Source organism: Trichoplusia ni, chromosome 7, assembly GCF_003590095.1.
Source record: "Trichoplusia ni isolate ovarian cell line Hi5 chromosome 7, tn1, whole genome shotgun sequence".
NCBI classification, from domain to species: domain Eukaryota; kingdom Metazoa; phylum Arthropoda; class Insecta; order Lepidoptera; family Noctuidae; genus Trichoplusia; species Trichoplusia ni.
This window is the reverse complement of record NC_039484.1, coordinates 1,913,111-1,924,116: the sequence shown is the minus strand read 5'-3', so window position 1 is coordinate 1,924,116 and position 11,006 is coordinate 1,913,111. Positions and strand designations below refer to the sequence as shown.

General features: G+C 35.5%; 1 protein-coding gene across 1 annotated transcript; it reads right to left on the bottom strand.

Moving 5' to 3' along the window:
• Positions 1-106: 106 nt before the first annotated feature.
• On the bottom strand, positions 107-10,533 carry LOC113495596 (homeobox protein DBX1-B). The gene is made up of 4 exons (XM_026874389.1): positions 10,456-10,533; positions 5,342-5,626; positions 2,410-2,624; positions 107-895 (listed from the first exon to the last, which is right to left on the bottom strand). Exons 2-4 carry the CDS (start codon positions 5,568-5,570, stop codon positions 743-745), a joined length of 597 nt encoding a protein of 198 aa, XP_026730190.1. The 5' UTR covers positions 5,571-5,626; positions 10,456-10,533; the 3' UTR covers positions 107-742.
• Between the last annotated feature and the right edge of the window lie 473 nt (positions 10,534-11,006).

Genomic DNA, 11,006 nt, shown 5'->3' with positions numbered 1-11,006 from the left:
CAACTTAGGACTTCGTATCAAAAGTAGTAAAGTAAACATTAAGCAATTATTTAAGGGAATGTCTCAACAAATCAATTAAAACGAACGTTGATAACTTATTAAATATAATAAAAATTAAATACTCTTTTATTACAAATATAAAAATAGTATTTAGATAAACGTAATGTTATAACCTACAATACATACAATGAAATTTATTACATGTAGATCTACATGTATTACCTATATCTAGGTAGATTTAGTACTCTTTTTATAAGGTTCTGATGACCGTTACGCATGGTTTTGCTATTTTTTAAACTTCTAGTGACTACTTTAAACGTAACCTTTTAAGGGTAAAAATAGTTTGGATTATAAAAATTGTGTCTGCAGCTGTTTTATTACAAAGCGTAGGCCTGAGAAATTCAAAACTTTTCAATAGATATATGAGAAATATTTTTATCTACAAGATAAATCTATTTCGAGGCTATCGAGCTCATAGCCTACTCTTTATTACAAATTATGGTGTGTGGCCCCACAATTTCTTCACAATTCACTATAGGACATAGGCCTGTCCCAAGATAGGTACGCCTCAGAGCCTATTTGGCTGCTTTCATTCAGTTGTAACTTGGTTTTAGGAATTTTCTTGCACCACTTAAAACTCTTTAGTTAAAACTTTCCGTAGCTCTTCCCTACGCAATTTTGATCGCTTCACCGATCGAAAATTCACCATATTCTTTATACCGATTTAAAACAGTTTAGTTCACTAATCACTGAGTGTATCGACGTCAATGTCTTCGTTATCGTCGTTGGTGGAGTCGGGGTCGCGGCCCGGCATGCCGGCGGAGCCCGACAGCCCGCCGCGCCCCTCCTTCGTGTGCCGCCATTTCATGCGCCGGTTTTGAAACCATACTTTGACCTGAAAATTGTTGCAGATTATGTCAATGATTCTTATTGCCACCTAAGGGCCTACTACCACTTCTGAAGGCTTAAAAGTAATATTATTGTTTTTATGCAAGAATGACTTTGGTCTTAGTTTTGTAGAGCGCTTTCACGCTTGTACAACTGTAATTTTATTTCGAGTACTTGAAGAGGTGGTAGCCCTCTGATGAAAGTCAGATCTGAGCTTGTTCTACTTGGCAGTGATATAAATGTGAAAGTTGGGTACCCAGTAACCAGATCAAAATCAAGCTCCTAAGTCGAATGGAAAACTACATATTTTGCTAAGTGAATTATTCCGAACTAACGTAGGGTTTTTGGGGTCTTTTAAGCTGAATAAAGTTTACTACAAACAAAGTATTAGGTTATCAATTTACGTATTGGACAGTATTAGTCAAAATAAAAGCTAAGAGCCGAGCATCCCATTTAGGTATCTTCTTGTAAAAAAGTCATATTTGTATTCTCTCCATCACCGACACCGGCTACATCCCTACTTATTGGTAAAATTAAAATTTAATTTAAAGTATTCGAACATCTTCGAATTTATCTACTTCGAAGTAACGAAAACTAAGAGCAATTTCACACCAAGCCGTTGTCGTCGGCGCCACACCGCCTGCGGTGCTGTGTCGCTGAGAACCACACGAATACAGATGTTTCCTTCGATATCGGCGGGGCTTGACACCGCGCTGTCACAACACTCACCATGCTTAGAGCCCCGCAGTGAACTGTGTAGTACTCTCCCTGACTATATTGATCATTCATAACTTCAATTAACATACTAATTACGAATTTGGACTCTTATTATGCCCACACAAACAGTTTGCCATTAACATAAAGTTTGAAGTAATCTGTTATTTGTCAACGTATTTGAACTGAGTATCTTTGTTAGTCCACGAACCGAAGTGATCATCTATTTGGATTTCGGCCGATAGCTTTTCAAGAAACGTGTTTAATTTATTCAATTGTTCCATATTCTAATGGTACGTTACGAAAAGGAAACAAGGCACAATTCCACATTCTTGACTTATTGTATTTTAGACTATTCTTATAAATTACCTACACCGAAACTATTATCTACAAGAAGAAAAAATTAGACTTTTTATCTCAGGACGAAAGCCACCCGACATGAACGCAAAGGACGGGGTCCTCCACCGTTAACCGTCCTAAACCACTTCGTCAGTCAGATGTGGGACTACGGCAAACCTTACTATACCCTTTTTGTAAGTGTACAGTAGTCAAGTAGTAGGCCAAGGCTTGACTTTAATAATCTAATCCTTAAAGTTCTACAAACGCCGCTACAAACAATGATGAAATAAAACCAGTAAGAAGCAACAATTAATCGGTATTGACGCCCGAGACATAGATGATGATGGATAGATTAGTTTGTGATTAAGAAATTTACGAAGAGATTAAAACAGGAGATTTCTCCTAGTTTGATGTACCCATGAGAACACTGATCCGCTGGAAACAGCTAGTGAAATCTATTCTTCTCACCTGAGCATCAGTGAGTCCTAATGTAGCCGCTAATTGCCTTCTATCCGGCTTCGTAATGTACTTCTGTATCTGGAACCTTCTCTCCAGTCCTTTCCTCTGTAGGTTGCTGAAAACGGCGCGTGACCAGGAGCGCTTTCTCTTCCCGCTCGATGTGACGTCGCAGCGGGGAGCCGACTGCTGCGGCGGTGATGATGTCGGCAGAGGAAGGCGGTATACTAGAAGCGAAAGGGATTTGTTAAGTTTTCTTTAAGCTTTAAGTGTAAACCATTATTTTCTTGCTCTTAATCCTAACTCCGAGTGATGTTCAAATTCAACCTATCCCTACACTTATTTAATAACAGATTTCTCAATCGTATTATCTAGACCATCTGATTAGTTTCGGCCCCAACCGTTGTCCTTAATCCGTCCGTCGTGCTGACGAGGCGGCGGCGAGGGCTGCCGTCTCAGTCAAGTCATTATAATAAAATAACCTATAGATCAAAATCAGTTGAAGCTTTTTAATACTTATGGAATAAAGAATGTAATAAAATAAAAATATTCATGGATAAATCCTAAAAACAATCCAAACATATTTTGTTAGCAGATTAAAATAGAAATACATTAATTTTCGCTAGTCTCGCTAAATCTAAAAATAGCTGAATCATAGTTAACATTTGACTTGGAATATTCGTGAATGATCAATGGCGGAAAACCACGGTTAAATATAAATACCTAAGTAATTGTGTTGTACAGATTTAAAAAAATATTGGTGCTATACAAAACAACGATTTTTTTTTTAATCTCAATGCAACTGCAAGACACGGCCAAATCCTGCGAACAGCCATGGGTCTAATAAAAATAGTGGAGGACGGCTTTTTATTAATGGATATCTACCATATGGCTTCCGGCTAGGTTATTTTCCCGACACTCTAATGAGATAATTTAAAATGCTTCAGCTTTATAATCTTCAAAACTATTTATCACAACAGGTACCACTAATATTTCCCCGTAAAAGAGCCTTTCATTTTAAAATGTTTTGTGGTGCAAAATGAAACATAGATTTTTAATAACGATGATTTCGAACGTCTCTAACGAATTGAAATGAGAAATTAAACTCGAATCACGATCAAACACTTACTTATACACGTAACACGTATTTATAAATAAATCAACGGCAATATATATAGTTAACGTAATATGAGCGTAGCATTTTATGTATAAATACTTACATATTTAAAGGAAATTAATAAACATAACAGGAAAACTTTCACTGACGCAGATAGAAATATTTTCCAAGGGAAAGACATCAACGCAAGCATACTCCTTAAGATTTATAGACAAACTTTAGACATTCAAAAAACTCGATTTACTTTGGAAACATTTATTATTGTGCTATTCGGGTTTACTGGTTACCTACACTTTGGAAATAGATTTAAATATTTGTAACAAATTAACATTCCATAACATTGACAGCAAAATCAATAATTAGTAGATTGGATCTGCACTTTTTTTTTGTTAATTTAGTAATAGATTATCTTTGGATAAGTATTTGTTTATAATATTGAACATTACAGTGTAAAATTTATAAATAAGTTTAAAGCCGACTTATAATACTTATATTATAATGGTCGCCCACATAATATAGGTAGTTCTCATCGGAACCTAAAAGGTAGGTAATGTATTTGTTTGAAAATTTTATAAGCTCGGTGCGAGAGCGCGATCCGTATAAATATGTTTAAAAACGATAACTTAAAAATAAAACTGAAATAAATACGAAAATATTGATAAACGCATATCCAATGATTAGACTTTACGCTTTCTATTACAGAGAAAATCAATGGACTTATCACTTTTTGAAATAAGAATTCTATAGTTGCAAAAGCGTGACGCAACTCTTCGCTGCACTTTTACAGCCTTACTTTAAAAGATGGTTAAAGGAAAGCATATTCTGAAAAAAGTAAAAAAAATGCTGTGTTTTACAAGGAACAAGCTCAATGTGGAGGAAAACCTTTTTGTTTGAGTATTCTTCTAACTTAAACTTTACCATTTATTGTGAGGGAGAAGTTCCCGTGACCTTTCAAATCTGCCACCCCCGAGCCATGATAATGTCATTCCTTTTTGCCGTCAACTTAGCTGTCGCTATTTAAATATGTCAAACTGTCTGTTTAGCTATTAGTTTAGTTAATATAAATTGTTAAACTAACAAGTCGAGTAATTAAAATTGCATTTCGGTCAGGGATTTGTAATTGTATGCGGCATTTGTATTAATCAAACATTCCTGGAACTTCAAGTCTAATAACTTTTACAAGACCTATTTTTTGCTACGGTTAACTTGGATTGCCTAAATATGTCTAATTGCTGTGCTCAATACAAATCGATAAAATTTTACCACAATAAACAATAAGGTATCTACTTTTATAAAATGTTTGTCGCAAAAATGCAAAATGAACAATAACCATGCTAATTAGACTTTTCTTTTGTCCATCATGACCCCCATAATTAGGGTGGCAGAATCTATGTTCTCTTACACCCGACGAAATCTCGTTATTAACATTTTTGTATCATCATTTTATTATAGTTTGATTATCATACTGTTTTTGTTGTTGTTTACCGACTTAAATTTTACTAAAATATACTATTGAAAAACTTCAATTAAAGGGTAATAACGGAACCGTCTATCACCAGGGGCTATCTCATGACCTGTCATAACTAGACAATTTATATTTTACAGATGATGTATTTGCTTCTGCCACTATTACAACATATACTAAAAATAAAAATCGAGAATAAGCAGTCCGCACAAATTTAATTGAAAACCAACCAACTCATCCATTCCTCTACCTCTTCCCTCCCATTCAGCCTAAGAGCCTTCTTATAGGACTAAGTAAAGTAACACAAAATAATCAACTTTTCTCTTAAGCTCTAACTCTAAGAGTAACAACAACTAACTTACCAGTAGTGGGCCTGAGCGCCGGGTGGAGATGTGTATAAGGCAGCGGCAGAGGCAGCTGCAGGAGCGGAGGCTCGTCCCTGCAGCAGCGGTACAGCGCCGCCACGCAGCCCGCGCACGGCGGCTCCTGCCTCACCTCGCCACGCGACGAATCATTATTCCCCAATATACTATCCACACTAAACTTCAACTTACTCACATTTACATTAACGTCACCGTTCAACGAAGTCATTCTCACAGAACACACAAACCACAAAACATCCTTCTGTTATGAAAGCAACTGAAAAACTGACAAGCGACGCGACTCGTTATCTGCGCTCGCGCTGCCGGGGGCGTGGCGCTTGTAATGAAGCGTTCCGATTGGCTGGTCACTATTGGGCGGTGCCCGCGTTATAGAGTGGACCAGCATTGACTGATCGTGATAGTACCAACAACTGCACTTGTTTACAGTAAACTGCTTCTTTAATGTGTTTTATATGACTTTGCACTTTAGATTAAATTTTATTGCTAAGAAGTTTGCGTCATTCGTCAGTTTAAAGGGTATCTTAAAATTACATTAGGTAAAACGATTTATTATTATCATAGGTTGTGTGAAGTTGCAAATTCAAACATTTAAAAGTATACTGAGGATAAAAACTACCAGGTGTTGCGAATAATGGCATCGTTTTACCTTTTAATATTCTCTTATTCTATCGAAAGAGCTGTTCTCTTGTCGTTGCAAATTATGCATAACTTACTTAAGAATTTTGAATGTACAGAACGTAAGTACTGTACTTGGGAACGAGATAAGGGTGTATGATATAGAGAATAAAGAAGACGAATTCTAAAGAATTATGTTAAAGAGAGATTTTGCTTTCTCAAGTGGGCTATTAGTAGAAGATTGATAATGTTCTATTACATATACCTAACTAATTACATAAACATATTACATACTTACAACATTAAATACGCAAACATGGGTGTCTGCAATTACTTGATATATAATTACAATAGCTAAAGAGTATAGGAAGCACTGCAATGTTTTGTTGCATATTTACTAATCGGTATTGTGCCCTAATTATCTGAGAAAGACGAACTTTAATCGTTCTTACATTGTTATATTTACAAAGGGTTTTTTTTATTTTCGAACTTGGAATGTGAGGTTCAGGTTAGCTAGCGCTTCTGGTTATATCATCACTTATCTCGTCGAGGGCACAGACTCACGACAAATAAGACAAAACTTATTTTTCCATACCTTGTACCTTTAGCCTAGCGTGGTTAAGATATTTTCTGCATTTTTTTAATATGTATAAGAGTCTGTTGATGCAAATATATTTTTATTTCTTTAAAATAAGGTAAAACTAGCTAAGGATTGCTGCTGAGATGGAGGTAAGCTTGAACGATAGGAGTAGAAAGATATAAAGATAATGTTATAAGTTCCTTTTTACGAAAAAATCTTAATGAGATGACTTTAGAAAAACAAGTGCTCTTAAAAGCGAAACAAAAAACTAAATGAGAAATGTTTTTATTTAATCAGCTAGTACTGACCGAAGTATCCGCCAAGCCTACTTTTCATGGTTGATCGAATAAGTAATAAGTATGTTGTAAAACTTCAATGGGCTTTTCCGACATCATTCAGTAACTAATAGACTAGCATCGTGTGTCATTCACTTCTTTTTTCGTTCAAAACGTTTGATTTTTGATGTTGGATGACCAACTGGCAAATAGCCCGAAAGAGATATAACTATCGTTCCATATGAACAAAGAATTACGGGCAATTTTAAAGGACTTGGCTTGATTTAACAATAATGCTCAAACAATCGCTGGTCCACACTCAATGAATGCTTAGGAGATAAATAGAAACTATCTCGCATCTAACAAAAGCATCACGTTAATCAACAAGCACTAGAAATAGCGGAATTAGTGAAGGTACGTACATAAAAAATAACGGTTGAATTCAAAACCTCATTTTCGATTGGGCTTTTAAATTTTCTCTTTGAAATCTTCTTCTTCTTTTTTTATACATAAAAATGAATTCCTGCTCGGTAGTCTTGCTAAAACTCGAGAATTGCTGAACCGATTTGGCTTATTTTAATGTTAAAATAATCGTGAAAGTCCCGGGAAGATTTAAACGGTGAAAATATGGAAAAATTACGAAAAAGAAAAAAAACGTTCATGATTTTTCTTAAGGAGAAAACAGAAAAATTACCGCGATGTCGGATACAGCTAGTCGTAAATTAAAGATTTAAAACGCTATAACAAAAAAAAACTCTTTTGAATCAGTCCATTAAATTTATATTTTGACCAAAGAGAAGGTCACAGTTGATGAAATTTCGCAAATGTTCGTGGCTCTTAGAGTCCTATTCTCCAAAAGCCGCTAACAAATATCCAAAAGCCACACGTCGTCGCGTCGCCGCCGCCGCTACTTTAAGTTGGTGATAAGTATGTATATTTTCCCCTATCAAAGAAGCTTACATTAACATGAGCATGAGCTTTTTATGTAACATTAAATTATTCTCAAAAGAATACAGTTGTTTTTTAATATTTCGGAATATAGGTACATTTAGATAGAACTTATGATGATTGCTCATACATCATTTTAAATTTCACGTTGTTAAAATATTTCAAATAGTATTAAAGTACAATATCTGGAAAATAAAGGCAGAATTTGCAGAACCGCGTTCCTTTGCAAAGCGGATCAGAAATACATCTTAATAAATTGTAACATTTTCAAGCGAACACATATTAGAATGTGGGTTGCAGTACACAAAACAGATCTAAGAATAAAACTGAATATTTCGACCACACTCGATTATATCCACTTACCTAAACATAATACAGAATCAATCGATATAAGAACAACTGTTAGCTCTAAAACTCTCAAATCGATTACGGTTGAGTTTATTTTGCTTGTCAGTATACACCTGGGGTACATCCGCGGCAACAGATATAGATCCCGTCATTACCGAGCCGGGCTCGCGCAGCGCACATTGTTTACTCGATAAGTATCAATGATCTGTGGCCAACGAAATTATTATGCATGTAAGTAGCTATACCTAAATACTAATTATAGCGCGCCGAACCAGATGTGGACGTTGTAATCGGCAGTTTTATTTAAAATATTGCCTTGTGCAAGCCGTTGAGGTTTTTAGTGATCGATTTTTTTTTCACCGACCGACAGTTAGGCATAAAGTACTAATTTTAGTAGAGTTTTGATACTAGAACGTCGTTTTTGAAATATTTTAAAGACATTAAGCTGGATTTTTTTATTAACGTAACTATGTTCTTATTTTCGATATAGGCAAAACATATTATCCTACTTGCCTTTAATATTACATTGTCTTTATTTCCTCATATCACGCAATTCTTTTCAAGCCCAATAAAAACTTGGTCAATCATAAAAAAAGATAAAAAAGGAGAGTTGCATTACCGGTCCAAGGATTCATGGTCCATATCGGCTGAACGTAAATCAGTGAATATAGTTTAGAGTCAAGTAACACTGGCGTTAGTCGCCGCAGTTGGCAAACGGAACTCCAATAGGATCAAAAGATTTAACCAACTGCGTTTAGTTTGGCACACGTGTGAAATATCTGGCTAGCGAGAACTCTAAATCATGGTTATGGATTATTTACCAATCCTGATTATATTTTATGATAACCGATAATTTGTAAAATCGATATTTATTTTGTTTGACGTAACAAAAGAAGGTTTTGAGGACACGATTTTTTTGTATTCTGGTTTTATGCGATGATTGTTGAGAATCTGGAGAAAGAAAGAACAACATTACCTTCCTTCGTATAAGTTGAATATATTTTATTATTTTTAAGATATTTTACAAACTTTTATTCGCTCAAATTCATGTAGGTTCCAACGGAAAATAGATATGGTTATAGGTTGTAAAAATAACTGCAAATTATTCGAATAGTTTTTTCGCCCACTTGCGTTCAATAATAACAGGAATCGCAAATAACAAACTTAAAATAAAAAGTAAAAAAAGAACACCATAAAGTAGTGTAACTCGGTGGCGCTCCGAATATTTATGATGGCTCGAATTTAAAAACATGATAGTCGTGGAATCAAACGGGAATAGCAGTGACGGGTGTTCGGAATGGCTTCCTTATACGATCGCCATTCTAATCCAAATCACTTTCCGGAAATCACATCTTAGGGAGATTTATTAAGTCTGTTCTTGTTTATCTGATAATAAAATCACCGTTAATGTCGGGAGCCGTTTACCGAGTTACGTTGGTCCTCGATTTACAATTAGGCCATCGGCATCGAAATAAGTGAGTCAACAAACACAGCATCCTTTGGGGAGCGATGCCCGCTCATTGTATCCTTATTTATAGATTTCTGATTGTTGTATTATCGTGCTTCATTATGATTGTAATGAGTTTTATGATCCTTTTTTGAATAAATATACATGTTAGTGTTTATGTTACTTTAGGTGTGACGCGTGGAGTTTTAAAGTAGGAATAAAGTATCCGAGTATCGCTTTCTGTGGCTTAGTTGTACGTTGATCACGTCGTTTATATTAATCAGAACAGAAAATATCTAATTTAACATTTTACACAAAGGGCCACACATTCGTGGTAAAGAAAATACTCTTAAAATACTTCTTAAACAGCAACCCACCAGGATCAGGGTATCTTTATATTACCTTTTCTGGTCTTCAGCCACAGCTTAAGACCAGAATGTCAAATTAAAAAAAATACATACAAATACTCCTACGCGAGGTTCGACCCCGTGACTCTTCGTGCATTATGGTGCGCGGGTGGGGCTATCCGTGCACTCAAATTTCGTTTTTCTAAAAGAAAAATAAAATCAACCATAGAGAAAATACATACAGTACTGTTAAAAACTGAAACAACACTGAGAACAAACCATAAGGCATTTATAATTAAAAGATAGAGAAGGAAAATAAAAGGAGCATCGATCATAATCTGTTTAGCATATCGTGCACCAATTAACAAGTTGAACACGATTCGAGGCGCGACAACTTTATGGCTCCAAACAGCTACCGTGTAACACTTACAGAAGCCCTTCGTAATTAAATTTATAGAATTGCGAGTTAAAGAAAAAGTGACACTATCTAGTCGGAAATATGTAAGTATTTTATAGTTGTTTCATCATTTTACCGGATGACAAAAGAAGGAAGCGGTATTCTGAATGTTAAATTGACAGGTTTAACATAAGCTAAGATTGATTTATGTATATATGATCAGGGGCGGATCTATTAAAAGGCTTTTTGGGCTGCAGCCCAGGGCCCCGCGAATACAGAGGGCCCCCAACCGAACTGAAACCAATAGACGATATTGTCAATAATAAAAATTATCTAGAATTTTAAAAAATCCGATCATTAGGTTGGCAACACTGCGATCAATCAACCCGAGTGCGCATCTATCAAATGGAACGGGGAATTCCCTGTCGCTTGTTTTCAGTCGGTGTATTCCGTGTATAGTAGTGTCTATTACTGGGGACTTCCCTCCGCTTATCGCCCGACGCAATTTTGTTATTTTTCCGCACTTCTGCTATAGTCGACTATATTAACGAATTGACTTTGTTATTGTTAGAAACGTGTTTAGTGCGTGTGTTTAGTTTACTAAGTAATAGATAACTTAAAAGTTATAAGGACCGGACCTTTCTTTTAATTTACTAAAATTGAAAGTCTTCAGCATAACTAGACTTC

What these genes read in the sequence shown, in the direction of transcription:
- LOC113495596 (XM_026874389.1), bottom strand. Translation starts at nt 5,570, where the DNA reads ATGACTTCGTTGAACGGTGACGTTAATGTAAATGTGAGTAAGTTGAAG. An exon ending in GGCGCTCAGGCCCACTACTG is followed by an intron (nt 2,625 to 5,341) that starts GTAAGTTAGTTG and finishes TTTCGCTTCTAG; the next exon opens with TATACCGCCTTCCTCTGCCG. An exon ending in TAGGACTCACTGATGCTCAG is followed by an intron (nt 896 to 2,409) that starts GTGAGAAGAATA and finishes AACAATTTTCAG; the next exon opens with GTCAAAGTATGGTTTCAAAA.